Raw genomic sequence first — 17,620 nt, 5'->3', positions numbered from 1 at the left:
GAAATTGTTCAGAAATGATTCAAAGAACAAAGAACTTTTTAGCATCTAAGTTTGAAATGAAAGACATGGGTGAAGCAACCTATGTCTTGGAAATAAAAATTTCAAGGGATAGGACCTCGAAATTGTTATACTTAGATCAAGAGAAATATATAGAAAAAGTACTTAGAAGGTTTAATATGGATAAATCTAAACCTCTAAATACACCTGTTTCACAGGGTCAACATTTGTGCAAAACAATGTGTGCTCGAGATCAAACATAAATCCTTGAAATGGAAACCGTCCCCTATGCTCAAGCTATGGGCCGTCTTATGTATGCTATGACAAGCACAAGATCAAACATTTGTCATGCTGTAGGATTGGTTAGTAGATATCAATCAAATCCAGGAAAGGAGCATTGGCAAGCAGTAAAAAGAATATTTAGGTACCTGCAATGAACTAAAAACATAGGTTTATATTTTGGATTAGAAGATCTAAACATTGCAGGATACACTGACGCGGATTTTGTAGGAGATGTAGATGACAGAAAATTTACAAGTGGCTATGTATTCTTATTTGGGGGAACAGATGTTTTTTGGTTAAGTAAGAAACAAAATTGTGTTGCAAAATTCACAAAGAAAGCTGAATATATATCGTGCAACACAGCGGTAAGCAATGTTGTTTGGATTAAATGTTTCATTAAAAGTTTAAACTTTGGAACGCCAGATGGACCTGTCAATGTATTTTGTGATAATAAATATGTCATCTCTTTAATAAAAAGTGGAGCTCAAAGTTCTAAAAGCAAACACATTGAAATAAGTTATCACTATATTCAAGATATAGTGGAAAGAGGTGAAATAAAAGTTGAATTTATTCCCTCAATAGAAATGATAGCTGATCCCATGGCCAAAGGGTTAACTCTAGATAAATTTAGATAGCATGTAGCAAAAAAAGGATTAAGGAAAACTTAAGAAAAGACTACATGGTTGAACATCATAATCAGAAGGATTCAGGGATGCCTGAATGAATGATAGTATGCGTTTCTTTCGCCTCATTAAAATATTTTTTGGGCGAATGACACTTGTAAATAACAGACATTATAAACTGACATAAATGTAAAGTCCACCCAAAGGCATTATGTTAAGTTTGGTATAATATTTGTATACCGATAGTATAATAAATCATCGAAAAGAAGTGTCAATGTAAATCTCAAATAGGGATAACCTTGGAGATAAGAAATTGAAGAAAGATTCAATACAAGTTTACATATGGTTACTATGTAAAAATCCTTAATTGTAGTTTGGGTGTGGACTGTATTCCCAACTATGGATAATCAATGTTATTTGCTTAAATTACATAGTAGGTAAAGTCACCACTAGTATGTTGTCAGTCAGACACATATGGTAAAAATGTGCAAATAACATAAGTGTGCACACATCAAAGATGTTATGATCTGATTATTGTCTGCAAGCGTTAGCAGATAAGGAGTTGACATGTTTTATGGTACCAAAGGTAATCATGTACAACTATGGTTTTATTACCAATCAAAATAGTATGATCAAGTGGGAGATGAAGGTGCATATGATGATCACACTATTATAAGTGTGGTCATCCCCACACCTAATTGTATAATATTTACATGAAGATAAATGTACTTCTAGGTGGAGGCAACAAGTCAAGAGAGACAACTCTTGGTCAAGGGTTGTATTGGGACTCTATTTACATGAGAATACAACCACTAAGCCTCTATAATTTACATTAGTTTGTTATATTACTTTCTGTTTTAGTTTTCAGCATTCTGAAGGTCTCTTGTTCTCCATGGAATTTTCACCAAAATGGGAGAAATCCTTTCTGAAGAATATTTACAAGATCCTACATTCAAATTCCTTCACAAATCACAAGTTTTTAAATTGCAAACCCAAAATACCTAAAATAACATTACTCTACAAACTAGACAATTTTATGACAATCTATTAAGTTGACGGTTGGCGTTTGCCCTTGAGAAATGAGTGACTTTTGTGCTAGGTTGCTATTTTTATTTTATTTATATAATTTTTATTGTTTTTTAATTAATTTGATCAATACTTTTTTTTTAGGGAATTATTTCATCTTCATTCCATAATAAGAGATACAGAGCGTAAAGCTCTTACAAAGAAATATAGTCATAAGCTAGGAAAAGTACAACATCATAGATACACTGAAAATTTAACAATAAAAAACGTATCTACTTCCTCCAATCCAATCCATGTGTACACTCCATTTAAGGGGCAGATCTGTTATGGGCAAACTAGATATGAATACATGGATATGTCTTATCTCGGAAGAAACAAACTTTATTCATCCGGCCATGAGACAAACCCCTCATACCGAAACTATCTCTCCTCAGCTTAAAGGCCAGGATAACACAACAAAACAAGAACAAAACAAAGAAAACCAACTTCAATGGCAAGATCCAATAAGAAAACGACAGAGGAAACTCGAAGCATGAGGTTCATCGCAAAGCGCGTGAGATCCACACTCCTCCTCGCACGAACCACATCTGGCGCGTGCCAAAAAGAAGAGAGAAAAAGTCTGGTGTCTACAAGGCATAGTGGCACCGAGAAGAAGCGTGTAGTGACACGTATGGGCTTGAGCCAACGGCAAAAGAGTAGATTAGCAACACAAGGAGTCGATCTAAGTTTCACAGCAAAATATCGATGAAACCCAAGCGCGATGAGAAGCCAAAATACGAGGTGGAAAGGACGGCTACTACCGTTGTTTAATTTGGACGCTACTATTGGGTTCTAAAATCAGACCATAGGAAAGAAAATGAAAGAAAGAACAAAAAAAGGGGGGAGGAGATTCATCCCCTTCAGGGTCTCACCGGAGAGGGACTAGAGAGAGGCTAATTTGATCAATAATTAATATCTCATGTTATTTTAATGAAAATTTCATTTGAAATTTTTTTTTTATATAGTTCTTGATGGTACATATACATCATACATGTGCTAGTAAAATAAAATAATTAAACTTCATGTTAAAAGACGTCTTAAATATAAGATAAAAAATAATCCATTTTTACCTATTTTCTTTTACTCTGTAGAGAAAAGAAACGCCACCGCTCTCCCCTCCGCCGAGCAACAACCCTCCGCTGCTGGAGGACCCATAAACCTGTGGGCTTGCTTGAAGGTGTGAATCTCCTCTCTTGTCGATTTTTCTTCTCTTTCACTCTCTTGGGTTTCTCTCCCTTCCGCCCTCTCCAATTTTCTCTTTTTGTGCATTGATTTTTGCTTGCATCTCTGCCCCACTCGGGCCATTCCCTTGATTAAAGCTCCAATGTTGCCGGTCAATTAGTTGTTTCTTTTAATAAATTTTATTTAAGCTTGTGTTCTTCTTTGGATTGGGTTTGCTGCTTTTGACGTTGTTTGATAGTGTTATTGAGAAAGTTGGTTTGATCTATTTGTTTGTTCACAAATAGGAAATATTTGATCTTTAAGCTCTGTTTGGGTCTCCTGAATTGGTCGGAATATAAAAAAAAAAAAAAACAAAAACAAATTTCTGGGTCATACTTAATTCTATATATTATGCTTTAGAAGGCAAAAAAAAGTTATAGAAAAACGAAAACAAATGTAGCCTGGTTGTGCTTTAGAAAAACTCGAAGCAAGAGGGGAAAATCCGACAATTTCTTTGCCGGTACATTTGTTTTTCTTTTTCCGATCAACTGAGTATCATCAGGGTTTAATTGAATGAAAGTGGAAACTGTAATGCAGGAAGGAGAAGCGAGGCTTGTTAGAGATGAGCTCCGAAGCACTGCAAGCCGCCAAGGCGTATCGGCGGCTTCTCAAGGCTGTGAAGAACCACATTGCTCAGGAAGACAGCAAGAGGCGCTTCAAGGAATATGTGACGGAGGAGTTCCGCAAGAACTGCACGTTATCAGACCTCGCCTCTATTCGGCATAAAATCAAGCTTGCCAATGACTACACCTTTTTACTCAACAGCGTCCACCATCACCAGGCACTGCTCAATCTTCATCCCTTCGATTACATTTTGGCTTTCCCCTATTGAATTTTGAATTTTGATTTGGTATAGTGTTGGATTTGAACTGAATAAACTTCTTGTTGAACATGTTGTTAGTCTTGGTAATGGTGTGAATGTAGTGTAGTAGTTCTTTTCTGGGTTATCTTCTGCTTGCTTAGTATAGGGCTATATGGGTTCAGTTTTGGAAGAAATTGTGACATTTTTTTTCTTCCCATTTTGGCTCTAATGTTTGAATCGGTAATGGTTGTGGCAGGAGCTACTATTCTCATACAACATTGCGGTGGATAGGTCGGAGGAAATGAAAAGAATACTTGGAAAATCTGCTGCGAGCGTGGGTCTTCAGCTTCCGGAGGTTTATCGGCCTTGATGGTTGGGATTTGTTTTACTTTTGTCTTATTTTTCATGCCTTTGGTGAGTTATGATTTCTTTGTCTTATGTTTAACTCATTTGCTGCCAATGGAGTTGAATTTAAAGTTTTATTACTGCACTGTTTTCTCATCTTGATAAAGAGAAGCTCAGTTGTGTTGGTTGAGCGTATAAATTGTATCAATGGAAAATAAGGAGAGTGATCATAAAATTGTACTTTGTAGTTCTTGAAGGTCATATTGGAAAAAACCATACCCATTATGATGTTTTATTTGATACTTGCATTTGTTAATGGATTCTCAGTGACCCAATGATTTGGTTAATTTTCAAGTGAGGGTTCTCTCCCATCTTGAGTAAATTTTCCAGGCTACAATTTTGCAGGGAGCCTGTGGTTTGTTGTCATTTCTGTCTGATTGTTTTTCATTTCCCTTCCATTTGTAAACAACATAAGACTACTATTTTGAGAACTAAATCAGCAGGGTAGTTTTAATCGTCATCTAAATGAAAATGATGTATAAATTTTTAAGGCATCTTGGGATTGCCTTGGCTAACAAACTACTTCCACTTTGTGTTAACATTGGGGTGCCTTTATGCATTCAATAAAACTGATTATTACTTATCAAAAAAAAAAACTTTGTGTTAACAGCTCCTTCTGTCTTGTCATAAAACTTTATTCTTTGCAACTCTTTTTAATTTGAGGTGAAGCCTTTGCCCCAATATTCCACCCACGTTATGATCCCCTTGGATAGTATGCTTGCAGGGACTGTAATGCTCTACCGTCGTAGATGTGAGTTTTTGCAGAATTCTGAGATTGGTTGATATTTGTGATGTCGGTTTGTTAAATTTGCTAGGCAAGTGTTTGATAGAATGCCAAAACGGGACTTGATTAGGTAGTATTGATGTTGGTAGTGGAAGAGAGGAATTTGATTTTTTGGAATTCAATGAATAGATGGTATTCCCAATCTAAATATGGGCTTAATGTTGCATGGGATTTGTTTGTGAAAATGCCTGCTAGAGACTTCTCTTGGAACACAATGATTGATGGGTGCATAAAGCATGACAAGGTGGAAGATGGCTCTCATTTGTTTAATCAGATGCCAAAACAGGATGCGGTACGTTGCTACAAGTTTATTTGATGGAATGTCAAAAAGAGATGATGTTGCTTGTAATGCTTTGATACCTGGCCATGTTCAAAATGGTTATTGCTTGTGATGTTTTGTGGGCAACAAAGATTGCCATTGAACAACAAAACTAACGTACGATTTTTTTAGCAGCGGCGAGTGAACTTGTGTGAAAAAAAAGAAAAGTGAAGTGGGTTTGTTTATTGATAAAAAAAGAGTTGCGAACTCAGTCTAAGGGTGCTTTTGAGATTGTGATTTTATAGATAAAAAAATATAATTTTAAATCAAATTGCAAAAAATGAATTATTTGGAATTGTGTTTTTAAAAAATTCTGATTTAATCATAGGTAAAGAAATGTTTTTTTTTTTTAAAAAAAAATCAAATTGCAAAAAGTGAATTGTTTGGAATTGTGTTTTTAAAAAATTCTGATTTAATCATAGGTAAATAAATGTTTTTTTTTTTTAATTAAAAATAATAATTTTAAAGGCTAGACTATGATTTTAAAGGTTAAACCGTGATTTTGTCAAACACATAATTGTATTTTTAAAATCGTTATTTTTAAATCGCACTTTTTAAAACCGCAAATCTAAACAAACCCTAAGCAAAGAAATATATGATCTTACTCTTGTCTCATTACCTAGTAGACGAATTATCATGAGATTTTTGTGTGACACAGAGTTAGGGGTGTCAACCGGGTTTCGGTTCCCAGTTATTGGCCAAAATCGGGAATCGGAACCGAGGTACCAGGTTTTTTAATTTTGAAAAATGAGAACCGAAATCGGGTACCTAGTTAACCGGTTATACAATAATCGGTCGATTTTGATTGGTACCCGGTTATCCGGACCGAGTAACCGGTTTTTTAAAAAAATTCAGTTTTGGCTTATATTAGGTATTTGGCCTAATTTTTGAGCTTATTTTATGTATTTGCCATTTGGTCTAATTTTTGTGTTTAATTTAACAATTTTTTGCTCATTTTTTAAAAAACACAATTAGCATTTTTGTCCCAATAAGTTGGGCTTTATTGTGATTGTTCAAAAAAAAAAAAAATCCCAAAAAATCATTGTTTTTGGCTTTTTGGGCCTTAAAAAAAAAAAAAAAAAATCCTATGTTTAAAAATGTCCTTAAACTTCATTGTTTAAAAATGTCCTTAAAATCCAATGTTTACAAATGCCATAAAAATTCAATGTTTAAAAATGCCTGAAAAAATTTAAAAATTAAAATTAAAAAAATTATTTTATATATACCGGTTATAACCAAATGGCAAAAATCGGAACTGAAACTGAGTACCCGGTTACCGGTTGGTACCCGATTTTTTTGACACCCCTACACAGTATACATGATCTTAAAAAAATGACAACATTAATAAGGGTATGTTTGGTTGAGTGTTTGATGGGCTTAAAAGTGTGTTTAACACCTAAAAAATCGATTTTTTTTTTTTTAAAAAAAAAATACTCATTTGGTAAAAAAAATTAAAAAAGCTTTTAAAGGTCCAAAGGGCTAAAAATTGGACAAAATACACTTTGACAAAAGCTTTAAAAGCTTAAAAATAAAGTTTTTGCTAAAAAAATAATTTATAAGCTCTATTTCTTAAAAGTAATCATAAAGATGCTTTAAGTCGATTAATTGTTTATCGAGCCCAATTTATTTTTTATTTATTTATTTATTTTCCTGATTAATCATCAACGCATCTAAAAATATCTTGTAGACACCTGGCACCCACCATAAACACTTTTTTGGGTTTCCTGAATGCGTAGGCTTTTGAGGATTCCTTTACTCTCAGAGCATTAGGAAATGGCAGAACAGCTTCTCTTCGGAACTGCCGACAGAATCATCGAGACTTTGGGCTCGCTGGCCGCCAAAGAGTTCAGGCTACTCTGGGGCGTGGGAGATGAGATTGAAAGCCTGAGGAACACCGTTTCGGCAATCAAAGCCGTGCTTCTGGATGCGGAGAAGAAACAGGCTGCCGGGAACCATGCGGTCGGAGATTGGCTCGGAAAGCTAAACGACGCCATTTATGATGCGGATGACTTGCTGGATGCTATTTCCACTGAAGCTCTGCGAAGGGAAGTGAGTACCCTGGGGAAGAAAGCAAAGCAGGTACGCATTTTCTTTTCCGAATCAAACCAGCTCGCCTTTCGTCTTAGAATGGGGCTTAAGATTAACGCGATTGGAAAGAGGTTAGACGCCATCGACGCCGATAGGGGGAGATTTCACTTGGAGGAACGCCATGTGGAGACACGAGTGGGTTGCAAGGAGAGGGATAACACCCATTCTCTTGTGCGTGCGGAAGCAGTTATTGGTCGGGAGGATGATAAGAAGGAGTGTCTGATGGACTCAAATTTTGAAGAGAATGTTTCAGTCCTTTCAATTGTTGGAATCGGTGGACTAGGAAAGACTGCTCAACTCATATTCAATGATGAGCGAATCGAAAATCATTTTGAGTTGAAAATGTGGGTGTGTGTCTCTTATAACTTTCATGTTAAAGATATTGTTGAAAAAATCTTAGAATGTGCAACAAACATGAAACAACCAACTGTTGAAATGAATACACTGGTAAGATATTTTGGAAAAGTAATCGATGGAAAGAAATACTTACTCGTGTCGGATGATGTGTGGAATGAGGATCATGAAAAATGGTGTCGCTTGAAAGAAGTGCTGATGGGTGGTGCTAGAGGCAGTAGAATATTAGTGACTACTCGCAATGAAAGCGTTGCAAGGATTGCCGAGACAGTTCAATCATATTCCTTGAGTGGTTTAGACGAAGACGCGTCATGGTCTTTATTTAAGCAAATGGCGTTTGAGAAAGGAAAAGAACCGGAGAATTTGAGCATCATAACACTTGGGAGGGAGATCCTAGAAAAGTGTTTAGTGTCCCTCTGGCCATAAGGACAATTGGAAGTTTACTAGAGTGGTTGTCTTTTAAGAACAATGAACTCTCAAAAATATCTCAGAAAGAAAATGACATCTTACTGACTTTGAATTTGAGTTATGATCAAGTTCCTTCACATTTTAAGCACTGTTTTGCTTATTGTAGTTTGTTTCCAAAGGATTACGAGATTGATAAATCAACACTGATTAAGCTTCGGATAACACAAGGGTTTGTCAAGTTATCAGATGAAAGATGCCCGGAAGATGTTGGCAATGAGTATTTTATGGATTTACTCTGGAGATCATTCTTTCAAGAAGCTGAAATGGATAAGCTTGGTAACATTATTTGATGCAAAATGCATGACCTCATGCATGATTTTGCCCTATTGATGGCAGGATCATTGATCAGCACATTAGATGATAAGAAGATAAATATTGATGAGAAAACTCATCATATATCATTTGTAGGTTACAATAAATCTTCATTGTGTACAGCTAGTAGGATACGAACATTTCTTTTTGGTGTTAGGGCTGAGATTGATTGTGATGCAATTTTTTCAAGTTTAAAGTTCTTGCGCGTGTTGGATCTGCACGGGAGAGATCTTCATTTTCTACCAAGCTCTATTGGAAAGTTGAAGCATTTAAGATATCTTGATCTTTCTTGGAACTTCGAACTCGAGAAGCTACCTAATTCTATAACCAGGTTGCAGAATTTGCAAACACTAATACTCTCCAATTGTGTATCACTCAAAGAATTGCCGAGAGGCATTAAAAGATTAGTCAACCTCAGGCATCTTGAGACAGATGAATGTTATGATTTGACTTATATGCCACGTGGATTGGGGCAACTCACAAATCTTCAGACATTATCAAGTTTTGTGGTCCACTCTAGTTCTCACTCCAAGCATAGCAGTGGTTTACAAGAATTAAACGGACTAAAAAAGCTAAGAGGAGAGTTAGTGATTTTCGGTCTGAGACATGGGATAGGTGTTAAGTCAGAATATAAAGCAGGAAATCTAAAGGAGAAACAACATCTCCATGCTTTGGGTTTATGCTGGAATGATGAAGGAGATGTCAATGATTCGGACGTTGCTAATGATGAAGCGTCATTGGAAGGCTTCCAACCGCACCCAAATCTGAAACAGCTTCATTTATTATGCTATCAGGGTTCAAGGCTTCCGAGTTGGCTTTTGTTACTCTCAAATCTTGTTAGATTTGAATTATGGATGTGTAGGAAATGCCAGTATCTGCCACCATTGAGTCAACTGCCTTCTCTCAAGTTTCTTAATCTTAAAAATATGGAGGCTATGCAATACATAGCAGACGGTGATGCTAGTAATGAGTTCCCTTCATCTTCATCGGCGCCAGTTCCATTTTTCCCATCCCTCAAGGAAATCCAACTTCGTGACTGCCCTAATCTCAAAGGGTGGTGGAGGAGGGAGGATTCTTCTGTGGAGGTGAATAGTGATAATTTTGCTGAAATAACAGCAGTAACATCAATGATAAAACATCATTTACTCCCTTTATTTCCTTGTCTTTCAACATTATCCTTCAAGAACTGCCCTATGTTGACTTCCATGCCAATGTTTCCACATCTTGAAAGAGAGTTGGACCTGGACAATGCTAGCTCGAAGCCATTGCAACAGACAATGATGATGAATATGGTAGCACCACAAAGCCCAACGTCAACAACAACAACCTCCTCTTCATCTGCTCCTCTCTCAAAATTGAAGTATATACAACTGAGTTCCATTCCGGATCTAGAAAATCTGCCGCTGCAGAACCGCACTTCTCTTGAGTCTTTGAAGATATCTTATTGCCATAGATTAAAGTCTCTCTCCGAAGGTATGCAACATCTCACAACCCTTCAAGTTCTGAATCTTGAGGATTGTCTTGAGCTTGAGCTAGCCAAAGATGAGGATTGGATGCAGTGGCAAGGCCTTACAAGCCTCCTCTCTCTTCGCTTCTCAAGACTTCCAAAATTGGCGTCTCTCCCCTTGGGGCTTCAATATGCTACCACTCTACAAAAGCTCAAGATTTCAGATTGTATAAGCTTAACGGCTATTCCAGAGTGGATCCACAATTGCAAATTGCTTCAAGTGCTTGAAATTCGTGGATGCTTGAGTTTGGGATCACTACCCGAAGGGATGTGCAAGCTAACGTCTTTGCAGAGGCTACAAATTAAGAATTGTCCCATCTTATTGCGAGGATGCAGGAGAGACGTAGGTGAGGATTGGGCCAAGATTGCTCACATTCCAGAGTTAGACTTACGATATCTGCCTCAATAGAGAGAAAATTCAAGCAGCCATGCTTGCTCAATTGATTCAGGTATATTAATCGTCATTTTATCTTAATCCTCCATAGAACTTGAAGTACCACCTTCTTCACCTTTATTTTCTTCTTTTTTGTCTCAATATTTCTTGGTTCTTAACTTCCAAATGCAGAAGCAGCAGGACCAGTTGAAGCATAGAAGAGTAACTTTCAAAATTGTAGGGCGCTGAATTCATGATTCTTCACATATCAGGAGAAACAGTTAGTCTCTATTCTTGCTCTTTTCCACAACCATTTAATCAATTTGTAATTGAGAACCTGTGTTCATCACTCCCCCAATTCCACGCTATTGTCATCTCAAACAAGAGACATTGAGTCAACTTGCCATCCTCAGGACTGAGTCGATTTGCCATAGGTTCCACAACTTTGCTAAACCGCTCTCAGCAAGATCTTTCTGCCAACCCCTACACCACGGTGTGTGAGTTTCACTATCAAGGAGGATTGGACGCTGACAAGTGGGACGAAGCCCAGATTGACCCCTCCACGGGAATTGGTATCCAAACGTTTGGCTTTTGGTCTTGTTTTTCAGCCCTTTTTTTTTTTCTGAGTGAATGAAAGATGGGATGGTTGTTGATAATGCAGTAGATGCCAAATGAAAGGGGTGTAGGAGAGTGAGAGGATGGCTTACACTGCTGGGTTCTTTGAGCTTGAGCCTTGATTGGTAAGGTTCTATTTCCTATTATTAACTACTAGTAGTACTTAATTTTTTTGTACTCGTCTTTCATTTCTATAAGTAAATATTTGGTTGGGTTTCTAGTGTTTGTTTTGATAGCTCTACTGCTGTTTTAAGATAGTATGAATATGGCATGCTGTTTCTTTTGAATTCAACCCCACTATGGTACATTTAATATCAGGATCAAGAAGAGAAAACACCCAACAAATCAAGAACAAGAAAAAAGAGAACAAAAATCAGCACAATTAAAGACACGGGGTAAAGCGGTAGTAAAGCTCCACTCAAATAAGGTTTGGTAAGATAGGTCTGTAGAGCCGCGCTTGTTTTCTCTTGATCATTAAAGCTTCAAGCGTTTCTTTCTCCCCATATGCACCAGAATAAGAATGAATGAATTGCATTCCAAACAATAATGTTGTCATTCCTTCTATGTACTTGTTATCAAAATTATACATATTTTTAGGCTTCAAATTTAAGCTCGGTTATCAAAATTAGATGCTCTGATGAGAAATCTTGGTTTCATTTCTAATTTAGATTGAGCTACACTTGTGCATACCGATTCAATTTTGCAATGACAGGCATGATTAGTTAAATGATGCAGTGCAGGACAAGGGTTATATATTTAGTTCTTCTGGATCAAGTTCGACATTTGTCATTTTGTAATACGAGTCAACAGAAAACAACAACAAAACCTGTAAAAAGTAAAACGCAGCAAACCCTCACTAACTTGGCACTCTGGACCCCTAAACAATGACATCTGTCCTAACCAATTTTGGGTCCTTCCGGAGGATTATCAGCCTTGATTGTTGGGGTTTTGTTTTACTTTTGTCTTATTTTTCATGCCTTCCTTATTTACCATCTTGTGGAGAAATAGTTGCCTTTGTCGAACTATGATTTCTTTGTCTTAAGATTAACTCATTTTCTGCCAACGGAATTGAACTTAAGGTTCTATTACTGCACTGTCAATGGAAAATAGGGAGAGAGATCATAAAAGTTTACTTTGTAGTTCTTGAAGGTCATATTGGAAGAAACCATTCCTATTATGATGTATTATTTGATACTTGCAATTGTTAATGGATTCTCAGAAACCCAAATGATAAGGTTAATTTTCAAGTGAGGATTCCCACCCATCTTGTGTAAATTTTTCAGGCTACAGTTTGCAGGGAGGCTGTGGCTTGATTCTGTCCATCATGAAATCACTCCTCCTTAGATCCAGGCATCCGTTTGAAATTGCAACAGCCTCTAGTTGTCATTTCTGTCTGGATTGTTTTTCATTTCGCTTCCATTTCTGATAGGTGAAGCTTTTGGGAGAAAAATTGTCACAACTAAGACTACTATTTTGAGAACTAAATCAGCAGGGTAGTTTTATTCGTCATCTAAATTAATATGATGTATAAGTTTTTGAGGGATCTTGGGAGTGCCTTGGCCAACAAACTACCTCTTTGTATTATCAGGTGCCTTAATTCCTGTTTACATTTGTAATATAAGCTCCTTCCGTCATAGATTCAAGTAAATTATGTTTCCCTGTTTCATGCCGCAGCATGTTTACATTTGAATATGAAGATAGAACGCATTAATTTATCTAATTTTAGAGATCAATTCTATTTTTTATTTTGAAATTGCAGAGTTCCATCTTCAATTTCAATTTGCCCTCGCATCCTTTTATTGCATTTCTTTTTTGGGTCAATTGAAGGCTTTTTTTTTTTTTAAAAAAAAAAAATTACCTTCTTTGTTGGAGTCACGTGTATCGCATATGAGTCATTTTCTTTTGGATATAACGAAAAATCCTAACAGAATAAACTAAGTAAAAGGACTAAGTAGTTTGGAGGGTCAAAAAAGGACTAACATATATCAACATATAATACTCTTCAATTATATGCTAAATGTAATGTAAATCGTAGAGTTACATAGAATATTTTTTTAGTAATGCAAACCACACTTTTATTCAATCATTATCTCACCTTATTGATATGATAGTGTCAATCGACCAATGATTTTTTTTTTTTTTTTTTCTCTCTTTCTTTCTTTTAGCAATAGTTTCGAATAATTAATTGACACCACCACGTCATTAAAGTTGGATATTGTTAGTAATTTGACCATATGGTATACCCACAATAGAGCTAATCTATATGTTTCCAAGAGTAATATTTATTGGATTTGTAACTTACATAACCAAGAGTTGTGTATCTTGATTGGTTATAAATAACTCATAGAGTCTTCAAGAGGTAGCTCAATCGGCTGGGATCACATTTTATGAAGTGGAGGTCACTAGTTCGAATCTCCTTCCCCTCTCTTGTGCGGACATGTCAAAAAAAAAAAATAATAATAATAACTCATGGAGGAGTGTTATAAAATGAATTAAGTTCATCATTTCAAAATTTAAAATTATGAATCTCCCTCAATTCTCTCGTCTTTCTCACTCAAATAGCATTTAAGTTGTTAGCATATATGCTTAGTTCTTGTAATAAAACACTATCGTTTGAGTTCTTTCAATTCTAGACGTTATAGATATCACTACACTACTTACAAAATATCTTAATTTGTGAGTTCTCAAGTACACATCATAAAACTCTGTATTTCTTACCAAAGTAAAGTTCGTAAATTAAAACCCTCATTTCATTACAAAAGAAAGATTCTACATAAAGATTTGGTCGCTTGTTACATATCTACGTATAATCAATGTGCTAACATCTTTACAAAGAGGTTAACGTCAATAACTTTTATTTCTTTTAAATAAACTCACGATCACAACCCTTTCCATGAGTTTGCAAGAGATGTTAATGCATCTATAGTATCTACATCTCTCACGGCACGGCAGTACACAATTTAACATGGTATTGAATTAAAAAATGATGAGTTTCAACTTTATTCCATTAATTCACTCTGCATTTAAATTAAAATTACTTTTACTCAAATTTATTTATTTAGTTCTCCCGGATGAGGTTGGATATTTTGTAATACGAGTATACGAGTCAAAAGAAAACAGCAATAAATCCGGCAGACAGTAAAACGTGGCAGTGTGAATCCCAAGACAATGACATCTGTCCTGATCAATTTTGGACCCTTCCTTCTCCTTTATCCATATACCCTAACTCTTGCCATTTCCTCTCTCCCAAAGCCTTTTGCTGTAGAAAAGAAAAAGAAAAAAACCTCCATCAAATTCAGCAGGAAATCATGGCTTCAGAAACCTTCCTGGAAGTGATACTTGCAATACTCCTCCCACCTGTTGGAGTCTTTCTGCGTTATGGCTGTGCAGTAATAATCGTCTAAATCTACTTCACATTTTCTTAACCAAAACATGTTTGATTTTGATTTTGATGAAGATGTTTTTTTGGGACATGCAGGTGGAGTTCTGGATATGTTTGCTGCTGACAGTGTTGGGGTACATTCCTGGAATCATATATGCGATCTATGTGTTAGTGGGATAGAGTTAGAAACTTTACTCTTTCTTTCTTTCATGTCATCATGGTCTGTTTTATTTAATGTAAGATGAGAGACTTTGTTTGTTTGTTTTTAGTTTAATTACAATAATTTGACCAATTCAGGTGATGTTGTTTGTCTTTAATTCAGTTCTTTCTTACTTTCTATATGCTTTTGATTCATAGTTGGCAATGGGAGATTAGATCTGAAAATATGTTAAATGGGTTTGAGGCATGGCATGGGGTTGATCTGTTGGGAGTAGATTTTCTTGTTTCTCTAAGCTGAAATGATGCAATTTTGGATTTAAAAAAGGAAAGGGAAATGGTTCGGAAATGGGAATTTTTTTTTTTTTTTTTTCTTTCCTAATCTCAAAGAGTTTTTCTCTGAGTGGGGGAGGAGGAAATCCTCCTTATCCATTCCACTAAACCCAGTTACTCTTGCCGACATTTTTTGCCATAATAAATGATATTAATTATACCTACAATATGTTTGAAGGGATTTGATAGAATCACATGCATTTTGCACGTATATTAAGCATGTGATTTTTACATTTCGGTGTCTAAAATGGATTTAGAATTACATGTACTTTTAACTTTTATGAACGTATGTCAATCCAATAGCGTAAGGTCCTGTTTGTTTATGCATATTTTTGAAAAATATTTTCATATTTTTGGGTGTTTGGTATAATCGAAAATAATAGTCAAATAAAAATATTTTGGTTAGACAGAAAAGCTTTTTTTAAAAAAAATTTTAAAAAATAGTTTTCGTTTTTAAATTTTATAAATTATTTTTATGAGTTTGAATTTTTCATTCTCAAACTGCCAAACTACTGACAACTCCGTTGGAGTTCGCTAGAAGTTGTTGGAAGTTTCTGCCATTTTTGCGTGGCATTTGGTTTGACATGTGTAAAGGTGGCCAAGTCGTCGGTGGCTTTTTGTGAGCTTTGAAATCAAGTTGGGATGGCATGGGAAGGACGTTTTTTAGGTCAAGTTTGATTGGTTTAGACAGAAGAAATAAAGAGAATAGAGAAAAGGCAAAAGGTTTTTTTTTGGTCTTTATTGACTAGACATTCAATTTGTTTTAGTTTCACGAGGGTTTGAATATATATAGGAGATCAAACATTTTGTTGATCAAATCTACACCCACTGACCCAACTATTCTATACCATTTTCTTAACCACACAACATTTACTTACAAAATAATAATAAAATAAATATGTAGCACATTCCTTTTCAACCCCAACATTGGATTGAAATCCAACAAAAATTCATCTCCAAATCAAATGGTGGTTTTTAAAATATCTCTTTTCCCTTATTTGAATAAAAAAAAATTAAAAAAAAAGAAGAAGTTATTTATAGATGTGAGGAAATGAATGTGGGAAAGTAAGAGTGTATGTAGTATTACACCTTTCATTTATCGTTCTCTTATTCTTTTTCAGCAAAATGAACAAGAAGATAGTCCTACATTTATTGGTAAAATTTGTATTTAGAGTAATACTAAATGTTGTACCTTAATTTTATTGGGTTGATTTGTAGTGTTTATCAGTTATATGATATTTTTTTTTTTTTTTTTTTAAATAAAGATCGATAGACATTGTCACAACAGCCAGGTAGAATGGAGGTGGGATGGAAGTGTAGAAAAAGTATGTTTGAGATTGCATTAAGAAATATAGTTTTTAAAGCCAAAAATAGTTTTTTTTTTTTTTTTTTTTCAAAAATACTTTTTTTATTTATTATTATTTTTTTTTTTAGAGTAAAAAAGTCAAATAAATACTTTTGAAGTTTTTTTATCAATCAAACCAGTTTTTTTTTTTTTTTTTTGCACGGCTTTTTAGCTATTAAAAGTATTTTTTAAGTTTTCTAACGCAATTCTAAACATATTACTTTTTTCTTTATCCCCAAGACAAAAAAACATTTATGAATAAAATGAACAAAGTTTTCATTTAAATTAGTTGCGTAAATTTTTTAAAATTTAGTCTATTAAATTGACATTTATCTCTTGAGCATGTGAATTTTTTGTAACATTTTTAATATAAACTAACATGTGTTTTAAAGCATGTAATTCTTACATTTTTTTTTTTTCCAATCCAATTTGAAGGAGGTGAAAAATACTGTCATTGATTGGAGTTAGGAGAAAGCAATGAGTGACTCGTTGAACATGTGTTTTGAAATCAGTCGAAGCAGCATGATGTAATTGGTAGGAGTGAAAAGGCGGTTACGGTTAGCGGTTATTGACTAAATCCGCTAAATGTAATTGCCTAGACGGTTAGTAAAATCCGCTAACCGCTTATGTTGTTCACAGCCTAGACCGTTAATTAGCGAGACGTCGTTTTTATGGTAATATGATAATACCCTACTACATATAACATCATTTCCAGATTTATATATATAAACACAAAACGACGTCGTTTCATGTGCGTGTATATATATACACATGAAACGAATTCGTTTTGTGTTTAAACCTACGTCGTTTCATGTGCGTGTATATATATACACATGAAACAAATTCATTTTGTGTTTAAACCTAAAACTGCTAACCGTAACCGCCTAAGCAGCTAGCAATTTTTTTTTAACCGCCCGACTTTTCATCCCTAGTAATTAGGGGTTTGAGGGTGTCCGAGTCTCTCTTAGAAACCAATTTTTCAGGGTGTAATATGTAGCATTATTCAAAGATAATACTACTACATTCACAGATTAAAAAAGAAAAGAAAAAAGAAGAAGCATTTATGGATAAAAAATAAATGAGAGTTATTGTTTTCTCTGATGAGTCAAATTTATGAGTAAAAATTTGACTTACCCTAAAACCAAAAAAGCATTTGTTAGTAAAAGAACTCCTAGAGTAATCTTTTTGA

General features: G+C 35.0%; 3 protein-coding genes and 1 pseudogene across 6 annotated transcripts; all 4 read left to right on the top strand.

Moving 5' to 3' along the window:
• Positions 1-3,036: 3,036 nt before the first annotated feature.
• LOC132184838 (complex 1 protein, LYR family protein) lies at positions 3,037-4,657 on the top strand. The gene is made up of 3 exons (XM_059598614.2): positions 3,037-3,144; positions 3,726-3,969; positions 4,247-4,657. Exons 2-3 carry the CDS (start codon positions 3,751-3,753, stop codon positions 4,358-4,360), a joined length of 333 nt encoding a protein of 110 aa, XP_059454597.1. The 5' UTR covers positions 3,037-3,144; positions 3,726-3,750; the 3' UTR covers positions 4,361-4,657.
• Positions 4,658-7,271: 2,614 nt separating this feature from the next.
• On the top strand, positions 7,272-8,698 carry LOC132185405 (putative disease resistance protein RGA4 pseudogene; annotated as a pseudogene).
• LOC132184777 (putative disease resistance RPP13-like protein 1) lies at positions 7,272-12,916 on the top strand. 4 transcript variants are annotated; one of them, XM_088518324.1, is made up of 4 exons: positions 7,272-10,676; positions 10,793-10,880; positions 11,014-11,340; positions 12,499-12,916. In XM_088518324.1, exon 1 carries the CDS (start codon positions 8,705-8,707, stop codon positions 10,634-10,636), a length of 1,932 nt encoding a protein of 643 aa, XP_088374450.1. In that variant the 5' UTR covers positions 7,272-8,704; the 3' UTR covers positions 10,637-10,676; positions 10,793-10,880; positions 11,014-11,340; positions 12,499-12,916. The 4 variants fall into 4 exon arrangements, with proteins under 4 accessions (XP_088374450.1, XP_059454508.2, XP_059454510.2 ...); XM_059598525.2 differs by having other exon boundaries at positions 10,793-11,172; positions 11,262-11,340; XM_059598527.2 differs by having other exon boundaries at positions 10,793-11,172; positions 11,262-11,340; positions 11,534-12,916.
• Positions 12,917-14,449: 1,533 nt separating this feature from the next.
• On the top strand, positions 14,450-14,898 carry LOC148584372 (low temperature-induced protein lt101.2). The gene is made up of 2 exons (XM_088518232.1): positions 14,450-14,604; positions 14,694-14,898. The coding sequence occupies exons 1-2, from the start codon at positions 14,524-14,526 to the stop codon at positions 14,775-14,777; spliced, it is 165 nt and encodes a 54-aa protein (XP_088374358.1). The 5' UTR covers positions 14,450-14,523; the 3' UTR covers positions 14,778-14,898.
• Positions 14,899-17,620: the final 2,722 nt, after the last annotated feature.

The sequence above is a fragment of the Corylus avellana genome, chromosome 7 (assembly GCF_965113065.1).
Source record: "Corylus avellana chromosome 7, dhCorAvel1.hap1.2, whole genome shotgun sequence".
In the NCBI taxonomy this organism is placed as follows: Eukaryota; Viridiplantae; Streptophyta; class Magnoliopsida; order Fagales; family Betulaceae; genus Corylus; species Corylus avellana.
The sequence above is the reverse complement of the archived record's forward strand: the minus strand, read 5'-3'. Positions and strand labels throughout refer to the sequence as shown.

Coding starts and splice junctions, on each gene's coding strand:
- LOC132184838 (XM_059598614.2), top strand. CDS start 3,751: ATGAGCTCCGAAGCACTGCAAGCCGCCAAGGCGTATCGGCGGCTTCTC. Junction 3,970..4,246: donor ACAGCGTCCACCATCACCAG/GCACTGCTCAAT, acceptor TGGTTGTGGCAG/GAGCTACTATTCTCATACAA.
- LOC148584372 (XM_088518232.1), top strand. CDS start 14,524: ATGGCTTCAGAAACCTTCCTGGAAGTGATACTTGCAATACTCCTCCCA. Junction 14,605..14,693: donor TTCTGCGTTATGGCTGTGCA/GTAATAATCGTC, acceptor TGGGACATGCAG/GTGGAGTTCTGGATATGTTT.
- LOC132184777 (XM_088518324.1), top strand. CDS start 8,705: ATGCATGACCTCATGCATGATTTTGCCCTATTGATGGCAGGATCATTG.